This window comes from Oreochromis niloticus, unplaced genomic scaffold (assembly GCF_001858045.2).
Source record: "Oreochromis niloticus isolate F11D_XX unplaced genomic scaffold, O_niloticus_UMD_NMBU tig00002532_pilon, whole genome shotgun sequence".
Classification (NCBI taxonomy): domain Eukaryota; kingdom Metazoa; phylum Chordata; class Actinopteri; order Cichliformes; family Cichlidae; genus Oreochromis; species Oreochromis niloticus.
The window spans coordinates 1-25788 of record NW_020327656.1 but is presented as its reverse complement, the minus strand read 5'-3'; the positions used below and the strand labels follow the sequence as shown (position 1 = coordinate 25788).

General features: G+C 40.2%; 1 protein-coding gene and 2 long non-coding RNA genes across 3 annotated transcripts; all 3 read right to left on the bottom strand.

Moving 5' to 3' along the window:
* Positions 1 to 14991: 14991 nt before the first annotated feature.
* Positions 14992 to 15858, bottom strand: LOC109204503 (uncharacterized). Its single transcript, XR_002063998.2, has 3 exons — positions 15589 to 15858; positions 15385 to 15475; positions 14992 to 15004 (listed from the first exon to the last, which is right to left on the bottom strand). It is a non-coding gene; the product is annotated as an uncharacterized LOC109204503 (long non-coding RNA).
* A 586-nt stretch (positions 15859 to 16444) lies between these two features.
* LOC109204623 (ATP-dependent DNA helicase PIF1) lies at positions 16445 to 18678 on the bottom strand. Its single transcript, XM_019366107.2, has 2 exons — positions 16633 to 18678; positions 16445 to 16522 (listed from the first exon to the last, which is right to left on the bottom strand). The coding sequence occupies exon 1, from the start codon at positions 18582 to 18584 to the stop codon at positions 17577 to 17579; it is 1008 nt and encodes a 335-aa protein (XP_019221652.1). The 5' UTR covers positions 18585 to 18678; the 3' UTR covers positions 16445 to 16522; positions 16633 to 17576.
* A 5243-nt stretch (positions 18679 to 23921) lies between these two features.
* Positions 23922 to 25187, bottom strand: LOC112845036 (uncharacterized). The gene is made up of 2 exons (XR_003217812.1): positions 25157 to 25187; positions 23922 to 24074 (listed from the first exon to the last, which is right to left on the bottom strand). It is a non-coding gene; the product is annotated as an uncharacterized LOC112845036 (long non-coding RNA).
* Positions 25188 to 25788: the final 601 nt, after the last annotated feature.

Below are 25788 nucleotides of genomic sequence, written 5' to 3'. Positions count from 1 at the left end.
TTCAGTCTACTTAGTGATTGAGGACGAGGGTCCATTATTAGCCCTTAGAGGCCCTGAAGCTTGAAGTTATTACCTTAAAAGGAAGGTGTTATCAAAAAGAGAAGTTATATGTCTGTTCATAGTTATTAGAGATGTACCCTTGTCTGTAAACAATGACTGGACATAATGTATTTTTGACCTGTATTGACGTGTATGTGGGGGTGTGATCCTCTATGCTATAAAACCAGAACTCAGTGTATTTTTGTCAGAGCAAATAAGCCATATGCTGACGGTTGTTCTCCGTTGTCAATAAACTCATCGTTTGATTGCACTTTTCTGGAGCCTCCGTCGTTTGTTGTCTGGTCTACAGTTGATCGATCTCGCTTCATTTGGTGGAGGATGCAGGGCAACTAAAGATCAGCAGAAAGAAGTACAGGTGTTTGTTGTCGGCGGAGGTCGAGCCCAGATTAGGTAATCGAACGGCAGAGGTCACGGTGACAGCTCGACTACTGGGCCCACATAATAAAAAGGTAAGGCACAAACCTCTTAAACAGAAATTGTGCTATAGTGGAATATAATTCTAAAACAGGTAGTCGAGCGGTCATCTGTTGATCTCTGTTTTGAGTTTTGTTTGCAGCGAAAGTGAAACTTAAGAGTAGTGTTGCATTCATGGTCGCCTTGGAAAAAGCAGTACTGAGTGAAAAGTAACTAGAGACGTTGTTTTAAGGAAATAAGAGAGATTAAAAGAGATAATAAGTGTCTAAAGTCAAGGAGTTGAAGAACTCCCACCCTGGGAAAGACGTTTCCTAGGATTATACTAGGGGGAGGGCCCCGTTGAGACTTGTGGCCTCAGATATAGCCCTGGTGATCGCAGAGGATCATTGTTAGGGAGACACTTAATTGCGAGAAAAAGAGTAAAATACCGGACGCAAGAGTCCGAGGAAGTTGATAATGATTTAAGAGAAACTCAGGCCAGCCGTAAGCTTGAGGTTTTGCAGTAAAGCCAGCCGAGCAGTAAAGTGAAACTAAGGTCTGTTGTGTTGAAGTAACTCTGAGAATAAATACTGTGAGCTATGAGAGACGATTAAAAAGTATTACCTATGCATTTGTGGACCCGCCGTGGTCAGTGAAAAATTTGTGGACCCGCCGTGGGCCAAGAAAAGCTGTGTTTTTGTTGATATTCCTGGAGAATTTGCAGACCTGTTGACGTCTCTTAAAGACGAGCAGCGGTGTGTATATCCGGGTTGTAGGGACCCACTCATACAGCTGGAAACCGTGACGTAAGAAACTGTCTGCAATGATTTAAGTGCCAGCCGGCTGCAGGCTGTGTGTGAGAGAGGCTGTAAAAGTCTCTTTCCGTTCTTTTTTGCTGGGGAAAAGTGCGCAGTTAAAATTTGGGTGTGGTCACTTCCCCTTTTAATTTTAACAAAGAATAGATACATTGATTAAATGAGTGGTAGATAAAAAGGCATGCTCATTGTGCCGGTGTTTCATTATAGGTGCTTGGAAATAGACAGTGAGAGGCCCACGGGGATCCCATTAAGGCTGCTGAAGCATTTTCCTGTTTTGTGAGCGTGCCTTTGGTGATTTTGAAATACAGTATCACTGGACAGGGTGATTCTAATATAAGAGTTATTTTAATCCAACCAGAAACAGAGTAAGAAATAAAGCTGTGAGCCTCCTCCTGAGTGGAGAGAATTTGCAGAATTTTTGAGTATCTCTTGTTAAAGAAAAGGGAAAAGAGATTCTGTGTACGGCAGACCGTGAAGTTTCTAGATTAAATCAGAGAGAACTAATGTGGCCGAAGGTTGGATCTGATATGAGGCGAACAGAGGACCGGTCTAAAAAGATTAAAAGGTACGCACAAACCTGTTCAATAAGCAAATTTGTGCAAATTGGCTGAATTCTAAATTATCTGTTCGCTGAGTAGATGATCTTAACTACTAAATTGGCGCAGTAGGGGTAAAACTGAATTCTCGAGAATAAAGTAAAACGTCGAAGTAATGAATGAGTAACTTGGAAGTAATGAGAAGCTTTGAAGCAAGGATAATGAAACTTTGAGAAACAGACAGTACTGAGTTAAAAGGTTATATGGTATTTCATGGTAAAAAAGAAAAAGAGACCAATGCATGTTTAAGAATAGAAGAATATAAGAGTTATTGGTCAGCTTATGGTTTAATAAGTGTCAAACTCCTGTACCTCTTTGAGACTTCAAAGAGGAGCTCCAGCGTGGGCATATGTCAGGTGGTGTTGCCGAGAGTTGTGGGCTCGGTGAATAGCTAATGATCAAGAGGATCATTTTGGGAGACGCTCATTTGCAAGTAAAAGGATTAATTTCGGACGAGGAAGTCCGACAGAAACACCTGGTGCTGTCAGGATGTTTAAGTGACACAGAAGTTCAGAAAATCGAGTCAGAAATGGTTTTGTGGGTCTTGGTAAACTGATTTTGAAGGAAAATCAGTGTTTATTGTGCTGAAGTAACAGATCCGGCGCGGTCTGACGGGAAGAATCAGCTGCACAATTCTGAGTGTGCAGCGTTGTTGATATTAGCAGATCCGGCGTGGTCTGAGGAAAAGAAATAAATCGGTTAATGGCTGATATATTTATATGAATTTTGGTGGATCTGCTGAGGTCCAGAAAATAATCAATGCGGACTGTGTTTGTTCGAACGTTGATAAATGATCCAGGAAGAATTGCCCTGGGTCTGTGTCTGTGTGTGTGTGTTGTTCAGTGACAACATGCACAGTTTAAAATTGGGCGCTGTTCCTTCCTCTTTTTGGTTTCAAAACACAAAGGCTGTTGGATGAAGAATTACTGTGTGAGGAACGGCTTCACTTTTGACTAGGGAAATAATATGCTTACTTTTGGGTTTATGAAGATCTCGTAACAATCTGGGGGAGATGCCGGGGTAAAAAAGAGTGAGCTCGGACGAAGGGGTCCGAGAAAAGAACACCGTGAGTTGAGCAAGGTGTTTAACTGACTCAGGATTTCAGAGAATCGAGTCAGCGGTGATCTTGAGTTTTAAGGGTAAGTTGGTTTTAAAGGAAAATCAATGTTTACCATGTTGAAGTAATTCTGATGATATTATTAGATGTGTTGTGATACAAGTAAAGAATAAGTTGTGTAAATGTCAACACACGATTGTGTTGAGATGTATGGATCGGCTGCGGTCCACCTGATAAGTTAATACTGGGTAAACGGAGACAATAAACTGTTTTTAAATCTTCACTGGCTGCAGTGAAATACATGTGCTGAGGATTACTGGACCCGGCGAGGTCCGTATGATGAAGTTCTTGGGCAGATAAATGACAGAAACAGTTTCTGAATTTTGAGGAGAATTCTGAAGCACTGAGGTTGAATTTTCTCTGTGCTTGGTGCGTTGTGTGGACTTATATCAGAGTTACAAGTCCAAAGGTGATGACCTGGAGGTCATTCATGGTGTTTAAAGAAGAACAGGAATTAGAAAAGGATATTTAATGTCATATTTTGTGTAAATTGAGGAAAACTCACCACATGTGTTCACCTTTTTTCATTTAAAGGGACACAGACATTAACACACACACACAGTTCTTGGGTGTGAGTTACTTCCTCTTTTAATTTTAAACTGCAACACGTGTTCATTGAACTAGAATTTCAGCAGTGGATGAGACAGGATTTAGATTAGGGCTAGTTAAAGATAAAGATGACCTTTATTAGTCCCACAGCTGGGAAATTTGTTTTGTTAAAGCAAAAGTGCAAAGCTATGCAGCAGAAATTAGAAAACACTGGAATGCAATAAAATAAAGTAGAATAGAATAAAATAGAATACCAATACTATATACAGCTGAGTAAGAAAATACAAAATACAACTTTGTCAAAGAAAGAATTGCACATATAGCAGTCTTATTGCACGTATGAGGGTTCTGGTAAAGTACTAGTTCTGGTAAAAGTAAAAACTTAGGTTTAAAGTTTTATGCCCTGGAGGCCAAGAGTCGTGTGTAGAGAAGAACATGACTTAGAAACGGACATTAAAGGTCACATTTCGTCTAAGATGGGGAGAATTGTCCCATATGTGTTTATTTCTCTTCTTTTTAAGAGGACAGACGCACTGAGTGTTGTCTACTTGCTCTTTCTGATGCTAAGCAAGCATGTTTGATAAAATACTCTTAGGAAAGCGTATTTTGAGTGCTTCTAAGTGTGTGAATGTTGTGAGTACTTGATTTGAATGATTCTGTGTGATTTGTACAAAATAATAAATAAGTAATAACTCATAGGAGAGTGCGTGAATAGAGGAGGCCTGAGAGAGTGTGTGTGCGTCAAACAGGAAGTCTAATTATAGCTGGGGAGAGACGTTGCAGCATGAAAACAGAGCAATTAGAGACTGAATGTCTTAAGAAAAAGTAATAAAATATATTAATTACATGTTTTAGAAAAAGAAAGACTGAGAAAATAAATACATGAACTAACAATTACATTAATGAATAGAAAACACACGTACACAAATTGTTACAGGTGAAATGTTCGGAATAATCAGAAGTGAGATAGCTTAATATACTGATGAAATGAAGAAAGCAGCTTACACTCCTTTGATTTCCAGAGTCAGTGTGTCCCCTCCCCTCATAGCACCCGTGCCCACTTGGCCCCCGTATCAGGCGAAGCATGGAAGGCTGGACAGCCCATGACGGGTAAGATCCCACCTCGAAACCCTGGGACAACCTAAGGCAAGGCGCAGTCACGATTGCTTGAACCTAGGTCCCTAAGTGAGCTTGGACTCACTGGAGGAGACGGGACTTCAAGGGTAAAGCCGCTGGGGCAGAGGGGGAAATGTCATTAACAATGACGAGTGATGAGCCAAAGAGGGGAGACACTCACTGTCTTTCAGGGTGAATTGTTCCCTGAACCTGAAAATCAAGCTCTAACTTCTGGCTGAGGACAAGGAATGTTGTTATTTAAGGAGGGAGATCAAATTTGGGAAAGAGAAAAACTGACTGTTTAAGTGGAACTTTGTGAGGGAGTCTGAAAAAAAAACCACGAAAAGAAACATATACACAATCAGACACACAAATAGAAAATGCGTTAACCTTAGAATACAAAAGAGCTCATGAAGATCAGATAGCAGGTTTAGCATAGGAGTCTGTTTATCATGTTGTCCAACTCGCTTAGTGTGTAGTAGTTTTTAGAAGAGAAAGTTTAGAATTTAGTGTTGATGGTGTGCAAGTTGTGTGGTGTTTAACGAGATTTTCTGTGTATTGAGCAGGTGAGGTGATGTTAGTTGACCTGAGAGTGTCAGGACCCTGAAGAACTTGTGGCAAAATGTTCTGTGTTTAAGATTGTTGAGGTTGTTGTGTAGTGATGGGTTACTTCTATTGGTTAGATTTGTGTCGTTTTCTTATTTTAATAGAGGGAGTTTTATCAAACATGCACATGTCGAAGGGGTCTATCATTTTTGTAACAGTGCACTTAGAAAAAACCTGTCAGGTGATTTTGTTTTGTGTTTTGATGAGCTAATAATCAGCTCTCTTTTTCTCATTTTTGTTCTAAGCAGGCCTGCAAAAGAGTGAATAACAGCGCTGACAAAAGTCTCAGGACAACCAAGATAATGTGACCTTTTCCAGATTACAATGGGCAGAGGAGAAGGCTAAGTCTCTGTCTAAAAGGATTGCCGCGAGCCAATCCAGTCCAAAAGCAGAAAGAACTATTTTCCTAAAAACAAAATAAAACAAATGAATGAGCGCATGTTGCTGAGAGTGAAGACTGAGTATTTGCGAGGGAGTCCGCACTATCAGCAAGACCTGATGTTAATGCATGTGAGTGAATGTGTGTAAATGGATGGTGACTGGACGGACGAGGCAGACCATAGGTTGGACCGACTGGACACTGAGATAAAGACTGGACTAAGGTTGGACACATGACTGATAACTGTTCTGTTTTAAGTTTTCTTTTTATAACGCAGGTTGGATCATAAGTGGGGAAAAACTGAGTATGAAATGTGAAGTTTTGGTTAACACACAGGTTTTTGTTTCTAGGAAGTTCCAAGGATGCAGGCTGTGGATGGAGCCAAGAAAAGATTTGACATAATGATTAATTTGATTTCATTCCTTAAACACAGGTTTGAAGGGCCGGAGCATGAATACCTAATATGATATGACTAACCTTTTTCTTTTAATTTCCTAAGCTCGAGTGAAGGATTTTGAGTTTGTTTGTAACACATGGGATGTGTCACAAAAGAGGGGGGAGTTATAGGATTTAAGGTTTAATTTGAAAGGGGTTTTAGGATTGTTTTATGACGTTTGGGGTTTTTGATAATTTAGATATAGAAATTGTTTTGTGGTGCTTTTTGATCTGTTTCTATGCTCAGATGGTGATGGTTTATATCTTACCCTGGGCGTGTTTAATAAAACTAAAAGTGTTGCTCACACACATGAAGGGCATGGAGATTAAGTAAAGTTAATATAAAGGACAGAGCCCAGAACATGATATGGTGAAACAACTTTGAATGATTAAAGGAACCTTAGATGAACACAGTAGATTAGTGAGGTGTAGCAGAGAGAGGCTTTTTGTTTTCTATCCTTTACAGGAGAAGATTTCAGGACCACAGCGACCATAGGGGGGCGAGAATCCTCGAAGCCTGAGATCGAACGGAACCAACCAGAGAAAGGAGAAAAACAGAGCACAAATACACCTAGTTGTTTATATTACAAAGAAGATCAAAAGCTTGTTAGACACAGGTTATAATGGAAGCATAAAAGGGATGAGAGGAACTTTACATAACATAGAAATCCTGCAACAATTCGTAAATTGCCCAAACACAGTGTTCAGACCGGATATGCGCTACCCGTTAAAGGGGGCGAAGAAATCAGGTCTAAGTTTGAAAAATGAAATGGGTTAACTCGATAGAGGATGTTTCCAAAGGTTGAGAAAATAATGTAGGACCTTTTACCAGGAGAAAGCTAATTGTATCTTTTACACTTTATAGTGTGCACTGAGGGAAGTCAGGAATAGTTTAAACTAGGATTGAAAAAATTAAACTAGGTGAAAAAAGGGGTGTAGCAAGTAGATTTAGGGCAGCTCACAGCCTGGCGTAAACGCAAGGTGCCGTCACACAGCTTAAGTTATTTGTTTGATTTATTTTTATGACAAAATAATAAGGAAACATTGAAAACATACAACCCGTTGAGGAGACAGATAGGGTTGGGGAATTGAAGGGTTTTGTTTGTTTAGCATAATCTCTTTTGTTATATTTTAGCTTTAACAGGGAACATGCCTCTCTGGAGCTTCTCTCCTGATGCTACCCTGCCAAAGACCCTTATCCATAGAGACTATGTCAGCTCCCAAACAGACAACAACAAACCAAATCTAGCAATAAACAACTTAAACATCAATAGTAACAAAGCAAGAACAATACAGAATCCACATCTGAACCGAAGAATAAAACAGTGAAATGTGGATTATTAAATATTAGGTCTCTCACCCCCGGAAGATGATTGAATAAAGAAAGACAGGTACTTATGTATGTCAGCATAAGGTGGAGTCCAACAGAAGCAAGGCACCCTAGATGCGCACAGCATGCAGCAGGGGTTGCCAAAATAATATAGAAAACAGCACATGTAGTGAGAGAACACCCACTAAAAGTTCTGATTACACATAGTGTGGTGGCATATGTGAACTCGCAGGCGTTCAACTATGACATCATTAGCACAACAGAGACTGAGTAAAGTTTTAGATGCTCCAAATCTGACATTTACACATGAAGGAATCAATATGGCAGATTTAATGGGATCAGGAGAACCTCATGATTGTACTAAGAAAGCAGAAGTTGAAGGGAAAGTCAGGGAAGATTTAAAAGCAGAACCTATCCCTGGAGCTGAGGATTGGTTCATAGATGGCTGCTGTCATCGTGATGAAGAAGGGTCGAAAGCAGGCTATGCTATAGTCTGCAAACAAGGAACTGAATTTGAGCCCACGAGGAACTCCAGCAGTGGAAGGAGCCACGCTGGACTGGTCCTTATGAGGTCATTGCCAGAACAACTATAGCAGGTCAACTAAAAGGGAAAGGCGATACCTGGTATCATTGGTCGTAGTGTGTACCAGCACATGAGAGGTTGGTAGAGGAAAACTCCTCTACACCCAACACAGGTGGTAACGAGCAGAGGCAAAATAAATCCTCTCACCTGTGCAACGGGCCAACCAGTAGTCTACCTGGGAGGCCGAAGAGAGAAGAGGAGCAGCGCAGAAGGTCGCCACGCCAGCAGAAAGGAGCGGTGACAAGTTGAGGACTCCACAAAAGCAGGGGAGTTTCATTCCAGGATACAAAGTTTATATAACATGATGCAAACACACGAATCAGAGACACGTAATGAGAAAACTGATTTGAATGTTCCTGACAACTACATGTTTATTGTATGCAATGATATTAACTATGGCTGTGTTGTTTATTGTCTATATTTTGCAGGGCACTCCGGACCACTTGTCTGAACACGGAGGCCAGTCCAGCCCAGCACTTCCTGAGATTGTAGTTGCTAAAACGGGATAGGGAAAAAAGACAAAAGCGCGAGGTGTCAGGTAAAGGTGATGAGTGTCTCAGCATGAATAATGGCATAGAGTTGAATTATGTTAAAGGGTCTACCAGCTCATTCATGTTTGATTTGTGTGACGTCATTAAGTGTACAGGAGCTAGTAGTAGCTGGAGAGCGTATGATGTACGGGTCTGCAATGACCCCATGATATGCTTAGGGTAAATTTAGTTGATGCAAAGTCTAAGCCGCTCGCAGAAAGCTTAATCACCATTCTGACTGATCAGATGGTAACTTCGGGAACAGTAGCTCAAAAGGAACAGGAACCAAAAGGGAGAGTACTTCTGACAACAGATTACTTTAGACTGAAGCCTAAGGATTTGATAAAGCGTGCCACCGGTTTCAAGGACAGTAACCTCTGGCTTGATTGGGTGGCTCAAAATGCTAGAGAACAACATGTATTAAAGGCTATTCCACAACACAACACACGTACCTTAGCCGCCAGAGGTAAGAGACATATTTTGGCCAAAAGAGGGACCCAGGGTACACATGCATATGACCCTAGGTTAAACTCTCCAACCTGGATAGACTCTATTGGAGTGCCCAGGAGAGTTCCAGATGAGTACAAGCTGGTAAATCCGATAGTGGTAGGATTTGAAAGTATATTTCTTTGGGTGACACCTAATAAGAATGTTGATCGCATTAACTATGTTCATTGCAATCTGCTGAGACTCTCTAACCTAACCAGGGATGCCATGATGGGGTTCGCAGAACAATTGGGTCCGAGTTTGCTGATGGGAAATCGAATGGCCCTTAACATGAGAAGGGAGGCGTGTGCGCCATATTCGGAGACATGTGCTGCACTTTTATCCCTAATAATACTGCCCCAGATGGCTCAGTAACCCGAGCTCTGGAGGGCTTGAAAACTTTGTCTAAAACTATGCATGAACACTCAGGTATCGAAAATCTGCTGGCGTCCTGGATGACATCTGTGTTTGGACAATGGAAAGGTGTGGCTATGTCAGTGATGTTTTCTTTGACTGTACTTTTGGGAATACTGGTCATCGCTAGTTGTTGTATCATTCCTTGTGTCAGAGGATTGTTGGTAAAAGTAATGGCGAGGGTTCCTAACCCTGGCTGGGTTGAGGGCATCTACCAGATGAACTTAGAACCCATAGAGTGGGGCAGGGAGTGATACAACATGAGGTATGGTGACATTCCTTGATGGAATGTCAAAAGAGGGAATGTTGGGATTTAGAGATTCTTTTATTGCTGCCATATAATCTGCCTTATGATAAATGCATTAATAACATGTTCTACAGTATTATTTTATCAGTAATATTGTTTACAGGGTTCATATTGCATTGAATATGTTTGTCATCACATTCATTCTATTCACAGGTTGAGTTCATTCTATACACAATGCATAACTGTGCTTGTTTAGAGTTGATGTTCCATCCAAGAGGGTTTTAAGCTTCACTGGTGAGAGTGTCCAGGTGATACATGTTGAGGGAAGATGAGAACATAGCAGGTTAATTCCATGCATGCTTACAATACACATAAATCTAGTAGCAGGCCTGAGCGAAGGCCCAAGTGTCTTCTGCTTCTTATTTGAGACCTGCGCCAATTCAGTCTACTTAGTGATTGAGGACGAGGGTCCATTATTAGCCCTTAGAGGCCCTCAAGCTTGAAGTTATTACCTTAAAAGGAAGGTGTTATCAAAAAGAGAAGTTATATGTCTGTTTATAGTTATTAGAGATGTACAAGATGTACCCTTGTCTGTAAACAATGACTGGATATAATGTATTTTTGACCTGTATTGACGTGTATGTGGGGGTGTGATCCTCTATGCTATAAAACCAGAACTCAGTGTATTTTTGTCAGAGCAAATAAGCCATATGCTGATGGTTGTTCTCCGTTGTCAATAAACTCATCGTTTGATTGCACTTTTCTGGTGCCTCCGTCGTTTGTTGTCTGGTCTACAGTTGATCGATCTCGCTTCAATGTTTATCTTTCATCAAAGCAGGAAGTGCTGAGATCAGCAAATCCATTTATTATTGACCTGGTTAGAGTCCCAATGAGGAAAGCAACATTTATTATTATGTTGATTATTATCAGGAGAAAGGAAGAACCAATCATTCCTCAGATTCATGTTTCTCATCATCATTAAAGGCCAGAACCATAAAAATACTCTTACTTGTTGTGTTAAAGGCTGTAGCTTCATCTCTCTGATGGATGTCTTGGTTTCCATGGAGAACCACAAAACCAGGCTCTGCCCAGTGCCGTGGACAGCGTCCTCGCAGCCTGTCGTGGAGACATTTCCACCGACTTCATTCAATTTTTAAACATTTTAAAAGATTTTGAAAAAAAAGGTGAAGAAAAAAGTGTTTTTATAGAAATACAGATAATGAACTTTACTAAACGAACAACAAAGCAAGTATTTAACATTCATTTAATAACATTACATTACTGGCTGGGATTTTCAAAATAAAACATTTCCAAATAAAGCAGGAAATTAAAAGTTATTTTAAAACTTTATTTAAAATGTAGTAAAAATGTAAAAATGTGAGATGGAAAAAGTGTTGTGAAAAAAAAAATAATTTACTAAACACGTAAATCTAACATTTCATGTTCACAGTAAACATGAAAAATGGGCTCATCTCATTGAGGAAGACTCTGAGGAAGGAGATGAGGACAAGGCAGGGGGAGACAAGGGACTGATGGAAGGAAGCAGGACTGAAGGAGGAGGTGAGATCATTTGATCAATGGGCTTTGATCAGTAGGTGTTTATCAATGGTCATGACAATTTGCATATTAATGATCAAGGAACTGGCCTCACAGCCCATTCCTCATTCAGTGGTGCTGGTTTCAGTCATTGTGCAAATGTACTGATTATAAGGTTGGGGAAACCTGCATTCAGCTAAGACTGAAGAAGTTGATGGTGATGATGAAATGTTTCTCCCACCGAAAATGTTACGTCCAGATGAACAGAATCAACCTTTTGGGCAGACCCAACATAGGCCCTTGCAATCAGAAAGATGTGTTCGGTGGCAAGGTATGACAGCTGTATTACATTTTTAAAAATGTTAAAAATCCTACTGTCCTCTTGTTTAGGTGTTAGGCTGAAGATGGAGACAAAATATCAGGAGGAAAACAAGAATTAGAAAGCTGAGGTCCAAAAAGCTGCACCAGTGTCTGTAAAATCGGATAGTCTGATATCTAAAGAAGGCCTGTATGAAAAATCCTGTGGTTAAAATGACCTGTAATAACTGTGCCTGTGTTTTACCAGCAGGGAGGTTTCTGTGCACATGAATCCTCGAGAAATTAAACTCCAGTGAGCTGGAAGCTTCAAAGCTTCAGGAAGCTTCATCTGAACATCACTAACAGAAACACCAACAATACACAGACCGCTGTGTGAGTCTTTTATTTCTGTACCACAGTTTTACACTGCCCTGCCCACTCTCCTTTATCACACAGAGTCTCAGTCCCAGCACGTTACTGTGAAATAGGAAACTCACATTTAAATGAGCACAGCTGTGACAGCCAACATACCCTGCAGCTGAGCAAATAACCCCACCCTGTCACCACATTTGAATGAAGCTCAGGTGTTGTTGCTGCTCACTGATTGGATGGCTGGTTTCAGCTCTGCTCTCAGTCTTTACTGCACAGGTGAAGGTAGAAAGTGTGACTGGATCTAGACTGGGAACAGAGAAAGCAACCAGTGTCACTGTGTCAGAGCTGATCTGGGATCAGTGTTTTCACTCTGTAGCTACAACAAGGTTTCATGTCAAAAAGGGAACTTTACTCTAAACCAGTCTGAGCAGTTTGTAAGGCAACATTGGCTAAAAAAAAATATAAAAATGTGTTATTACAAATTCAGTAAAGTCTGTACAGTGATCAGCATCTATGAAATTAATGGACTGATTAGATTTGTCTTCATCAAAGGAACATCTTTATTGTTTCAATCAAATATTGATTAAATCACTGTAGTTGGAGGCAATGTGATTATGAATTATAGTTTAATGAGAAGGTTGATATTTTTTAACAGCAGCTTATAAATAAGTGAAAATGACTTCTGTCCATCACACTCTCTGTTCAAATTTTCCTGTTTTTTATATGTGAGCAGAAAAACACTATCTGAAGTCTAAAAGTCAAATTAGTAAAGATGATATTGTGTGTGTGACAACAGGTCTGTAGTAGAGATGAACATTCATCAGGACAGTCAAAAAGAAGAAGTCAGTCAAATCTGAACACAGAAACACAGGGAAATAAAATACAAATTTAATGTAAATGAAAGAGGAAGAAAGCGGAGACATGTTCCAGTGTCCAAATGAACTTGATTGTTCCTGCTGAGCCCCTCCCACCTGTCCTGCTTCAGGTGGAGTCCCGCCTCCTTCCAGGAAGCAGCTCACCTGTGTCAGTGTTTGGTGTCCAGGTGTGAAGTGGAGCTTGTTGTTGGTGTGTGTGTTTGAAGAAACTGTAAGTTTGCTTTGTTTCCTCTTTTGACAGTTTGACTGTTTCTTTCTGTTTTCTGGTTTCTAGGTTACATGACAGGTCAGAGGACAGTGACTGTAACTCAGTTACTCCTGTTAATGTAAACTCACTGAGTGTTTGTGGTTTACCTCTCAGACTGACTGAAGTCCACAAAAAGACGATGATGGAGGAAGAGGAGGACAGAGCAGAGTCTGGAGAGTCCAGCTGTCCGTCTGTGACGAGTGACCGGTCCAAAGGTCAAACTCCACTCTTCATTGCTGAACCAGGACCAACAAGGTCAGAGAACTGAACTCACTGAGTTAACAGAGATTATTAATGCACTGACATTATAATGAGACCTCCATCAGGACAACACTGGTGTTCATGGAAATCAGTAAATTAAATTCAGTGCAACTGTACACTATATTATCAAAAGTACTCACTCGTCTGCCTTCACATACATGTAAACTTGAATGACATCCCATTCTTAATCCACAGGATTTAATATGATGTGAGCCCACCCAAGAGTTCAAGTTGTAACAACTTGAACTAGTTCAAGTTGTAACAACTTGAACAAGTTGTTACAACTTGAACTAGTCTAAAAATGCTTTTTAATGCTTCTTTCAGAAGCACATTTGTGAGGTCAAGTACTAATGTTTGATGAGAATTTCATATTTGGAACAATGCAGTTATACAAGTACTATTGTTCTGGCAACCACCAAACCTATAGTCGTCAATCAGATTGCCAGATGGAGAAGTGTGATTGGTCACTCCAGAGAACACGTCTCCACTGCTCTAGAGTCCAGTGGCAGCATGCTTTATACCACTGCACCATTGTGCTTGGTGATGTAATACTTTGGATTACTTAATATATTATCTTGCTTTTTACAACTACATGAATGTCCTATTGCTGTGTGATTTATTACTATTACTGAAGGTTACTCACCATACCAATACCAACTAGATGTTTAAATCTTAATATAAACTAGAAAGGGAAAATTTCAGAAGAAATTTTAAGTGTGCCTATGCTACTGCCAATGAGTGTAGTTTGCCTTTAATGTGGTTCAATTAGTGCCGGTTGCCATTTATAACACTAGAGGGAGCAAGATGCAACATGAGCATAGTTTGCTTTTTATACCACAAGAAGGAGGGAAATGGAATACAGCTGATTTTCAACTTAAAGCAAAGTAAGCTGTATTGTGATCTCTGTTATATGCGGCATACAGAGATGAGAGAAAGATGCTCCAGTTACATGATTACAAAATAAGTTAATAGATATAAAAGAAAATAAATTATGCTTTAGTGTCAGGTGTTCAAGAGAAGTTACAATTTAGATTTTACAGTTTTGAGTCGTTTAAAGTGGTAGAAAAAAGATGTCCATTAAGCGGTATTCAATTTGTATTTCAAAGGTATTTTAATGTCAAAGGGGAAAATACCACATGCAAATTATGAAATTTCCCGTTGTGGGACTAATAAATGTATCATGTTATTCAAACAATATTTTGTACAGATACCATTTACAATAATGTATGACATTTAAACATGATATTTAGATTGTGGTAAATAGCAAAGCAATATAAAATAAAAAAGGAAACCATTCAAGTAACTTTATATTATGAACTGAAGAGTAAGGCAAAAGTATAAATGAAAAGCATACAAGCATTAATATATATAGATAAACCCAACAATCATATGACCCCCTATGAGCAAGCACTTTGGCGACAGTGGGAAGGAAAAACTCCCTTTTAACAGGAAGAAACCTCCAGCAGAACCAGGCTCAGGGAGGGGCGGCCATCTGCCGCGACCAGTTGGGGTGAGATGTAAACAAATCCAAAACTGTCCACAGAGCTACAGGGGGCACACTGGGATCGCAACAGCAGCCATAGAGGGAAACAGATTAGGATGTTCTTCCCAGTACTGAAGTGGGTCGGCTTTTCTTATGTGTGCGTTTTTCTCTGAGAGGTAGGTCTCCACTTTATTTTCTGTTGATGAGGCACTCACGGATACTTCTGGATAAGGGTCATTTGGAAGCAAGTGGTTGGCTGACTTTGCGAAAACAGCTAGAAACAGATAAAAGGAAAACACAATTTAAAACAATAAAACAAGAGACATCACAAAGCGCAGCTCTTCAGTTAGCAAACTGGCAAGTAATGAAGTTCTAAAAAATAATTGGGAAAACAAATCTAACTTTAGAACTAAATGACCCAAAACTAAATTAAAAATGAAGTAAAAAAAAGAAATTTGCTTAATACTGGTGTCTTCTGATGAGGTAAGTCGCCATGCGAGGTAAAAACCACACGTGGCTGTAATTTGGTGGCCTGTATACAGTTCCAATCCAAGCATGTAGTTGGTTTAAATGGGTTTAATACTGGTGTCTTTTGATCACTTGACTGTATATATAAACCTGTTGAACAAAAGGTGCATTTTAATTTCACTATACCTGCCCATCCTTCTAGCCGGTCTCTACTAGCGTGGCACAGTTTCAAGATCAGTGTAGGGCTTCTCCACTGCCTTCACTGGACAGAACACATCTGAGGAGTTATGAATGGATGGATGACTTAATGAATGGATGAGATTATAGTTTGTTTCAAAGAATATCAATAAATGTTAGAATATAAAGTAAGAAACAAAAAATACAAATGACCTGTTATGGCAGGGATCCCATCAGGTGCAGTCTTTCTGTTCACGTTTCTGGTCAGCTCTTCAATGGATGAGAGCACATCAGCAGTCTTATCTATCAGTTCCCACTGGTGAGCTGTCCTTGTTGGTGGTAGAGTGTGTTCAGAACAACTCCCTTTTAACAGGAAGAAACCTCCGGCAGAACCAGGCTTAGAGAGGTGCAGCCATCTGCCGTGAGCGGTTGGGTGAGATGTAAACAAATCCAAAACTGTCCACAGAGCTACAGGGGGCACACTGGGATCGCAACAGCAGCCATAGAGGGAAACAGATTAGGATGTTCTTCCCAGTACTGAAGTGGGTCGGCTTTTCTTATGTGTGCGTTTTTCTCTGAGAGGTAGGTCTCCACTTTATTTTCTGTTGATGAGGCACTCACGGATACTTCTGGATAAGGGTCATTTGGAAGCAAGTGGTTGGCTGACTTTGCGAAAACAGCTAGAAACAGATAAAAGGAAAACACAATTTAAAACAATAAAACAAGAGGCATCACAAAGCGCAGCTCTTCAGTTAGCAAACTGGCAAGTAATGAAGTTCTAAAAAATAATTGGGAAAACAAATCTAACTTTAGAACTAAATGACCCAAAACTATATTAAAAAGGTAGTAAAAAAGAAATTTGCTTAATACTGGTGTCTTCTGATGAGGTAAGTTGCTATGTAAGGTAAAAACCACACGTGGCTGTAATTTGGTGGCCTGTATACAGTTCCAATCCAAGCATGTAGTTGGTTTAAATGGGTTTAATATTGGTGTCTTTTGATCACTTGACTGTATATAAACCTGTTGTACAAAAGGTGCATTTTAATTTCACTATACCTGCCCATCCTTCTAGCCGGTCTCTACTAGCGTGGCACAGTTTCAAGATCAGTGTAGGGCTTCTCCACTGCCTTCACTGGACAGAACACATCTGAGGAGTTATGAATGAATGGATGACTTAATGAATGGATGAGATTATAGTTTGTTCAAAGAATATCAATAAATGTTACAATGTAAAGTAAGAAACAAAAATACAATTACCTGTTATGGCAGGGATCCCATCAGGTGCAGTTGCAGTCTCTCTGTTCACGTTTCTGGTCAGCTCTTCAATGGATGAGAGCGCATCAGCAGTCTTATCTATCAGCTCCCACTGGTGAGCTGTCCTTGTTGGTGGTAGAGTGTGCTCAGTTGCAAAGACACTAAGATCACTTGGCAAGTCCATATCCCTCACAACCTTGCAGTCATTTTGTGTTAGTGAATTACACAATAAATGGGGTTGTGATAACTGTGATATGTATTCAGAACACCTGATTGGAGGCAGGCGTATGGCTGTGATATGTAAAGGTGATCAATCAATGTGTGTTTTTCTGTGGTTGCAGCAGTAATCAGTTGTGCATATCCTCTTGACTGAAACAGTTCTTGGATGGGTTTTTTTCCTCTGCTCATAAGGTCCTCATTGAAATCTCCACAAACAATAATTGGTTGGCAATTCATCATTTCCAATGAGTCCAAAAGACATTGCATTTGTGGTAAAAACCTCACGTGGCTGTAATTTGGTGGCCTGTATACAGTTGCTATCAAAGCTGTGACTGGCGATTCAACCTTGATAACAACAAATTCAAGGTCAGTCACATTTTGCAGGTATTTTCGAGACTCTGCTATAAGAACTGTTTTGTAGTACATTGCAACTCCACCGCCATTTACCTTTGCCATGTCTGTATGGTTTGTGTAAGAGACGTGTCTGTTGCGTGTGGCCATGTTGTACTGTTCCAGCTGGAAGCGGGGAGAAACTGATGATCCAGACAAGTGAGTTTCTGTTATGCATAAAACATCAGCAAGGCTGAGTTCATGGTGGCATCTCATGTCCTCCATGTGAGTTGGGAGACCTTGTGCATTGTGATGGATAATTGTCAATGTGGGGACTGTGGGAACAACTGATTTTAAGAATTGCAACAGTGGTCTTGCATTCTCAAATGATGCATGTCTCATATTTTGAGTGCATCTGTGATGGCAGGATCAGCATAGATTTTCCTTTCATCAAAGTCTGTGATGTACAGTCCTTTAAGTGAGGTTGTGCGGCTGAGTGCTACATAGGCCATTCCAGGCTCAAAAACACGCTTCAAACATACTACTGCTGACTCCATTGTCATGCCTTGTACTTTGTGAGCTGTACATGCAAAGGCCAACTTCATTGGAAATTGCCTGCGAAGAACTCCTTTTTTACTTGTAGATTCTTCACATTTCTCAATATATACGAGGTTGTCTGAGGATCCTTGTATTTTTCTGCGAAATTTTTGCCCAGAATTTTGATTGTCCAGCGTAAGTCCAATGAGATTCACAGTGTTTGGTCCATCCTGTGTGGTTGTCACAATGTTCGTGATTGTTCCAAATGTCCCATTAACAAGCCCATCTTCAACATCCAAATTTCTAATAATCATAACACGCACTCCAGGTGCAGCTTGTATGTTATCAGGTAAATCTCTTTTGTTGCCTTTCATCATATCTGCCAGCAGGACCATCTCACCCGTTCGTGGGTCTTTTCTGTAGTCTTCGGCCTGAATATTTATGATATCAGAATGAAGAGCAGTTACAGTTGCTGAATTGTGTTTGTCCACCTCTTTGTTTGTAGCATAAATGTGTAATACATTAGATGGACAGTCTTTTATGTCATGGATAGCCTGTGTGAGCAAGGCTTTATCATTGGCTTCAAGAGAATCTGTTTTTTGCTTCACTCTTATCCTGTTCAGAACTTCAGCAAAAGAATGATCATCTTTCTGTCGCATGATTTCTGTCAGGTTGACCATGTGGAAATAGTCTTTCCAGAGATCAAGGACATTGTCCTCGTACACACAGAGTGGTTTGGCTTTTCCAAGGGGTGGCAGCTGGTAAAAGTCTCCTACTGCAAGGATAGACATCCCACCAAAAGGCTTCTTGTTTCCTTTGATCTGCTGAAGTCTCCAGTGGATGTAGGCAAAAAGGTCTTTAGAAACCATAGATATCTCATCAATGACCAGAATCTCTGCATTTGAAAGTGAAGCTCTCACTTCATCCAGTGCATTCCCAGTCCCTGATACGGCGGTTTTAAAGATTTTGGCAGCTTTAGCAGAGAGGGCAGTGTTTTCCCAGATATGTTAAAAGCTGCAGTGCCAGTAAATGCAGTCAGCAGGACTGCGGGGTAGGACATGTCTGCTTGGTCACGGAATCTGGGGAGTTGGTGCAAAATCTTTGTTGCCTCCTCATATATGCACTTGATAACATGTGATTTTCCACAGCCAGCTCCTCCAGAGACAAAATAAAAGAACTGCTCAGGACAGTGACCCCACACAAGTTTGAAACACCACTCACGCACTGCGTAGAATATGGATGCTTGGGTTTCATTCAGACTTTGGTACATTTTTCTGACAAAGTCTGGGCTCAGCTTTGGTGCTATGATTGCTGGCATGGCTCCACTGCTGCTACCACTGACTTGGTAGTCTGGAACAATGTCCATTTCATTTTCGTCAGTGTCATGTCTGGATTGTCGTTGGGCCACACACTCTAAATGATCTACTTCAACCTCAGGTGCAAAGGTGTTCCATGCATTGATAAGTGGGCCTTGTTGTTCAATCTGTTCCAGTGCCCTTTCCATTGTTTTGCCATGGCTTTCATAACGCTTTTTGTTAAAGGTAACAATTGGCCGTACTGCAAAACCATGTTTTCGTCCACTTTTGTAGAACTGTTCGGATGTGGGGTATGTTGTGTTTTTAAGGTCATCATTTGATCGATGTGGAAAATAAAGTTTTAGTAGTCTGCTATAAAACTTCTCTGGTTGTTTCTTTTCTGAGAACCGAGGATATCTGATTATTGCAGGTTTCCCTCTTGTTCTCTTTTGAATATAACCCATGTTATTCAAAAGAGGGATGGCATTTTTTGACTCTGTTTGACGGCTGTAGAGAATCCTGTACTCTGAAGCAAATTCAGCCAAACACATTCTTTCAAACTCAGGTGTTCTGGGTCTGTTTGCATATTTTTCTGGCAATCCAGACATCCACACATTTTCATCATCTGGTGCCATGCTCTGCAACCTGCTCATCGGGAGACTCATTTTCAGGGCATCATCATCAGTCTGTATGAACACCACACTGCGTGAACACTTTTTTAGTGGCAGGCTGCATGTCCTTGCCACGGATTCTTGGGCACTGACTTCTCTGTGTTTAGCATATGCCTGCATTATCTGTTTCATTTCATTTCTTTCATTGACATTGGACTTTTTGACCTCCTGGATGACTCCATTAAGAAATTGTGTCATCTCAAATTCGGGTTTAGAGACATAAGACATCATGTACATCAGGCAGCTGTAGTCATCAATGACATATTGGATGTCCATGTTGGCATTCCAGGCTCTCAGCAGATCTGCATTGTATGCATTCACCCAGCAGTCATTGGGTTCACGCTTTAAGAGGATGACATGGCCATTGCTTAAATTGAAGACACAATCCAAGTATTGTTCATAAGTTAATCTGCATTTGTGAAGCAGCTCAGACAAGTCCTCAAACGAGGAATTTGGGTCACAGAGCAAATCTCTCAATGGCTGGAGTTTTTCTTTGGCCTCTTTCTGTTTTTTTGCGAGCGCCATTCGTCTGTTTTTTTGCTTTTGTTTTTCATTTGTGCCTTTCTCCTTACTTGTGCTATGCTGCTTATCATTGTGATCATCGTCATCATCTGGGCTTGGGAAAGTGATCATTGTTTGGTCTACCGGTAGTTTGGGGAACCCAAACCTACATGACACATTACCTTTTTTGCAGGATCTGGAGTGATTTCTGCTGTGGACTTGAACCTCAGACACAATTTTGTGAAGTTCAGGATCGGCATTTTGGTCAGGCATCTTACATGTTATGTACTTGTCAATAAATTTGTACACGTGGTCTTCAAGGTCGCTTCCAAATTTAGGTGCATCTTTGACCCAAACCAGTAAATGGATATGAGGGCTACCTCTGGCCTGAAACTCCACTCGATAAAAGTAATCTTCTACTTCACCGATGGGCTGTGCTGGGGACAGGATCAGTGTTGTCATTAGTGCATCGACTCTTTTTTCAAACAATCGCATCACAGTCACAGGGTTGCTTCGGAGAATTTCACACTTTGTGTTCCAGTCAAGTTGTGAAAAATCCACTTGTTCACCTTGTTGAGTTTTTATGACCTCAACAACCTCAGGCCATCTCATTTCAGCAGCTGAAAATGTCAGGAAAAAGTCGGCTTTCCTAACTGTCTGACCATAGCATGCAGATCTTTCAGTGCCTTCTCCCAATAGGCTGGAGTACCTCTCAGAGGTTTCATGAAGCGTGTTGCATCTTTGTTATTTATCAGTCTCTCCACTTCGTCTTTATTTTGAAGCATTCTGTTACAAATTCTACGTCCATCCTTGGTGATTGCCTTACCTTTGCGCAATTGGATGGACATGCTGTTTGTAGCCATGTGTGTTTCTGTTACAAACTGTGCAAAGAATAGGTAGCTTTGGTCAGTTGCAAACCGTGTATCTGCAGAGAACAGCCGTGTATTAAAATACATGCTTGGGACAGTTTGACTTGTCTGGCTTCATCTAATGTGTTCTGTCCAGTTGGGAACTGCACAGGAAAGGCCATGGCTTCAAGTTTAGGAACAGAGAAGAAGCCAACAGGTCTATTTCCTTGGTCGGGTGCAATGCTAAATATTCCTTCACCATATGATAAAATGTCCTGTGCTATATCTGGTGGTTGCATACAGGTGTCTAGAACAAGACCAGGCCGAAGTTCTTCCTTTTCTTTCTCCGTATCTTGTAAGGGCTCTCCATTTGACTGTTCAGGCTCCAATAGTTCGTTTACATCATGACATGGCTCAAGTATTCCAGCTGTTGTATCCTCAGTGGGTCTTCTTTCTGGTAGAATTTGGTTGTCGAAGTTTCTGGGCAGTGCATCTTGAATATCTGCATCAGCAGTGTCATGTTCCATCTCGATTATCTGATTATTTGTGGGATCAGCAAAAGTAGCGTCATCATCAATAGATACATCTTTGTATTCTGAATGCATCTCTTTTAGCTTTGATAATCCTGCTAACACATTCTTCATGTTCACAGTGTAGAAGTGTTGGTATCCTTTGAATCTGATGTGTCTTTTCAGTTGTACCTGCAGGAGCTGGGCTTCATTGCTAGGTCTGGGAAGACAGTTTACTGTGGTTTCCACATCCGACGGTACACAAACAACAGCCCCATGTACGGCTCTTTGCTGTCCTTTTGGTAATGCAATGATTTTGGCAAACGGGAGAATTTTAGCAATCAGTTGTCGTTCTAGTACATTTAATTGACTCAGTTCAATTGGAATGGGTGCTAGTGCTAAATTGTTTGCCACTGCGATGGAAGGGATCTTTCCTCGTTGTAGGTGGCTTTCACAGTTGTAGCAAATCCACTCCTCCATTCTTTGTTTTGGGAAAGTACAATTAGCTGAGCATTCTCCGTCACAAACATGGACAAATTTTCCTGTCAAGCAAGTGTCAACAATGTGACTATTTTTAACATACTTTGATCTTTTGCAGTGTTTAACTTGATTAGGAAACAGAGTTCTGTGGCACACTGTACAGACATGGGTGGGTCCTAACTTAATTGTTTCACGGAAAGCTAATGTGGCTGCTTGCATCACACTATTCACTACAAGCTGGGGCTGTGCTTCAGACTGTGGACCCTGCTGGAATTGTGTTACTAGTCGTCTGTATTTCTTCTTTATTCTCTGCGCACACAACTTTTTATAAATGGCGAAAGATGCAGTGGTAGCCATTTTGTGTCTCTGGTACTGGGCACAGCGCTGTATATGGTGCAGTCTGAATTGTGAGTCATTATGATACCTGGCATGAATTGATTTTTTTTGTTTGTGCCTGTAGTTTGGATCCGATGCATATTTTGTTCTTATGTATTTTTTCTGTCTGCTTTGAAAGTCAGCATCCGTGTTGTACCTTTGGACCAGATATTGCTTCTGTCTGCTTTGAAAGTCAGCATCCGTGTTGTACTTTGGACAGATATTGCTTCTGTCTGCTTTGAAAGTCAGCATCCGTGTTGTATCTTCGGAACACATATTGTTTCTGTCTGGTTCGAAAGCTGGCATCTGTGGTATATCTTCTGATAATGTAGTCTCTCTTTTTTTGTTGAAAATGAGGATCATTTTGGTATCTCTTCACCTTGTGGGCTTTTATCTTCTCTTGAATATGAGGATTTGCATAATAATCTTTGGCTGATAACAGTTTTTGTTTATGGCGATGACAGTTTTGAGCATATTGAGTTTTCACAGCCTGTAATTTTTTCATTCGAAATTCAGGAAAGCAGGCATATCGTTCCTTTTCGTGTCTTTTTTGTTTATCTTCTTTGCAAGTCTTCAGATGAAGATTTTTCTTTAGCTTTACATGCTGCTTGTGACTTTTTGAGCTTGACGAATAGCTTTCCCACGTCGTGGTTTATTTAATCTACACACATTTCTTGCTTTTTGGGGGCTTTATCTATGACTTTATCTCTTTCATTATTGAGTTCAAGATTTTCTTGTTGTTCTGTTTGGATGTTGCTTGTTGGATCAACAGATGTTTCAAGTTGATGTTCACAATTTGATTTAAAGCCATTTTGTCTTGTTGTGGGTTTAAAGCACTTTCTAACATTGTCATGTAGGTTTGGGCTGATTCTGGTTGAGGCACTTGCACAGTGGGATTTGCGATTTGTGGTTCATCATTTTGTGGTGATGTAGCTGTTGCTCCTGGTGTTGCTTCAGTGACTGTGCAGGCTGTTCGTTGTGACTGCTGACTCTTTTGAAAGAAACAGGCACAAACTCATATCTTGCATACCTGCCTTGATTTTGAAAAAGATTATGCAGGTGGGTGATCAGGTCATTCACATGAGTGAAAGTGAGCATGACTGCTGTTCCATTTGGCTGGGGTAAACCTGCTGCACTTCTTGAATGTGAATCAAATAATCCATACCTCCCAGATTTGTCACGGAAAACTGCAATGCACTGAGGCGAAACCATGAGCAAAGCATAGTTCACATCTGTTGACAGACATACAAGGCGACTAGCAAGAGGCAACCACCACCCTTTTCTTTGATAAGTTTTGTCTGCTGCTTTCAGGTATCCATACCTTATGTTGTCCATTTTCACACTGTAGACATTTATGTCAGCATGAACTTCTTTGGGCAGGTCCTCCATGGTCAGATGATCTTGTGTATAACGCCTCTCCTGCTGAAGATTTGTTTTAATCCAACAGTAGAGTGCATCTCCCTGTTCAAGCACCTTATCAAGTCGGGCTGTGTTGAACTGGTGTTCCTCATTAAGGTAGGCCAGGAATGTGAGGGCATTACATGTGCACTGATGATTTCGAGAGAATTCTGTGTACCTTTCATCACTTTGACAATGAGTTGCACTGACACACCAGAAGTGCTGAACTGCGTTGCTCTGTAGCTCCTCTGTCACTAGTTCTTCATTTGTGTTGTGGAAAGGCTGATCAAGGAATGGTAAAGGTGACATGTTATTGTTTAGTATTTAATGATATGCATTTCACAGTTGAGTAAAAACATATGTAACTCTTGGTACAATGATGTAAGACATTTTTAAGTGGCAAGAGTTGTATAAATTTAGATTTTCTTGTAAAGTAACAACATTTTTTTAACTATGGTAAAATAATGAAACAATGTTCAGGCAAATGAAGCCAAATTATATCACTCTCAATCATATTACAGCATAATCTAAAGATACGCAGCATCAGATAAGCCAGAAAGAGACAGGCAGAAAGACAGTGACAGGAACAGTGAGAGAGAGTGGGAGAGAGCAAGGTGGGAAGTAAAAATGACAAATATTTTAGATATCTGTAATTTGCTTTAGTGCTGTTTTTTAATGACCTTTTACAAAGGTCATACCTGTACCTTCTGCTCCTCATATTTTCAAAGCAGTTAATTTCTTTCAGTATAACACATTATTTTAGGTTGCTGCAGGCTTCAAACATCAACTAAATTGCAGCCTAAATACAATATATCAAGGAAATCCGTTTACGTTTATTCGCAAGAGGATCTCAGATGCTCTTAAATTAGATGTAATTCATTCACTGATTTCAGATTAAACCAGATGGTTCTGTACATGTGCCATAAAAACACGTTTCATAGTTGTCTTACGTTTTGTAAAGAAATGACACAAAATTCAGTTACAGGTTAAATGTGATTGAAACAGAATACACTGACATCCATCTTGAGAAAAGGTGAGTGTCACAAAATCATGTTTGTATTTATTTGCACTGCTTTTCACTGTGGATGTCAATTTATCTAAAGCTTTAAGTATAAAATGGTATAAAAGTTTTTTCAGAACAATAGATATAGAAATAGCTAAACAGACAGACAGAAATAGCTGTTGAGATGTCTGCATTTTAGGAGTCTGATGAAAGAAATTGACAAATTACATGTTTAGTCTAACATTTTAGTATATTTAGTACGAGTTAGCAAGCACACTTGGTGAAAGACTAAATATCAACCCCGGTGATTATACAGCAAACATCACATGTATACTAATTGTTAGAGACATTGTAGACATACCTTTTTAGGTGGAGAATTTGATGCCGTGTGGAATCATCAGTTGCCCAGACTCGTTTTGCTGGTGGACGAGTTTCTGAACTCTGATAATACAGTTAATCAAAATTAGAAAACCTACTAACAGATTTGAAATAGAATGAACACTGGATACTTTAAAGAAAACATGAAACAGTAGCGGTTACAAACTTATAAAGCAATAAAAAAAAATTCCAGCTGTTTGCATAACTACTAAGAAATTTGAAAGTGAGTGTAACTTTAAACAAAACTAACAGAAGCGAGACAAAAATTCTTACTGTTTGCATAAGGCTAACATGTAACCATATGTCTTTAACATTTAATGGTATGTAACTGTCCACTATAATCCTTAATGGAGGAAACACGTTTTAAATTTACCTTGCTGCCTGGAGGACATAAGGAGGTGGGTCTATTCTCCGTTTCAAGGACAAGCTGGCTGGTGCTGTCTGCTAACCCAGGCAAAAAAGATATAATGTTAAGACATTAGTGACCTGAACTTTAATTTCACTTTACAATGCATGCATGGCATGAACTGTTATGCCAGTTGGGTAACATTACAAGTAGAAATGGTCAACTGTATGGGTAAGTGTTATAAAATATATTGTATGTCTCACTACCAC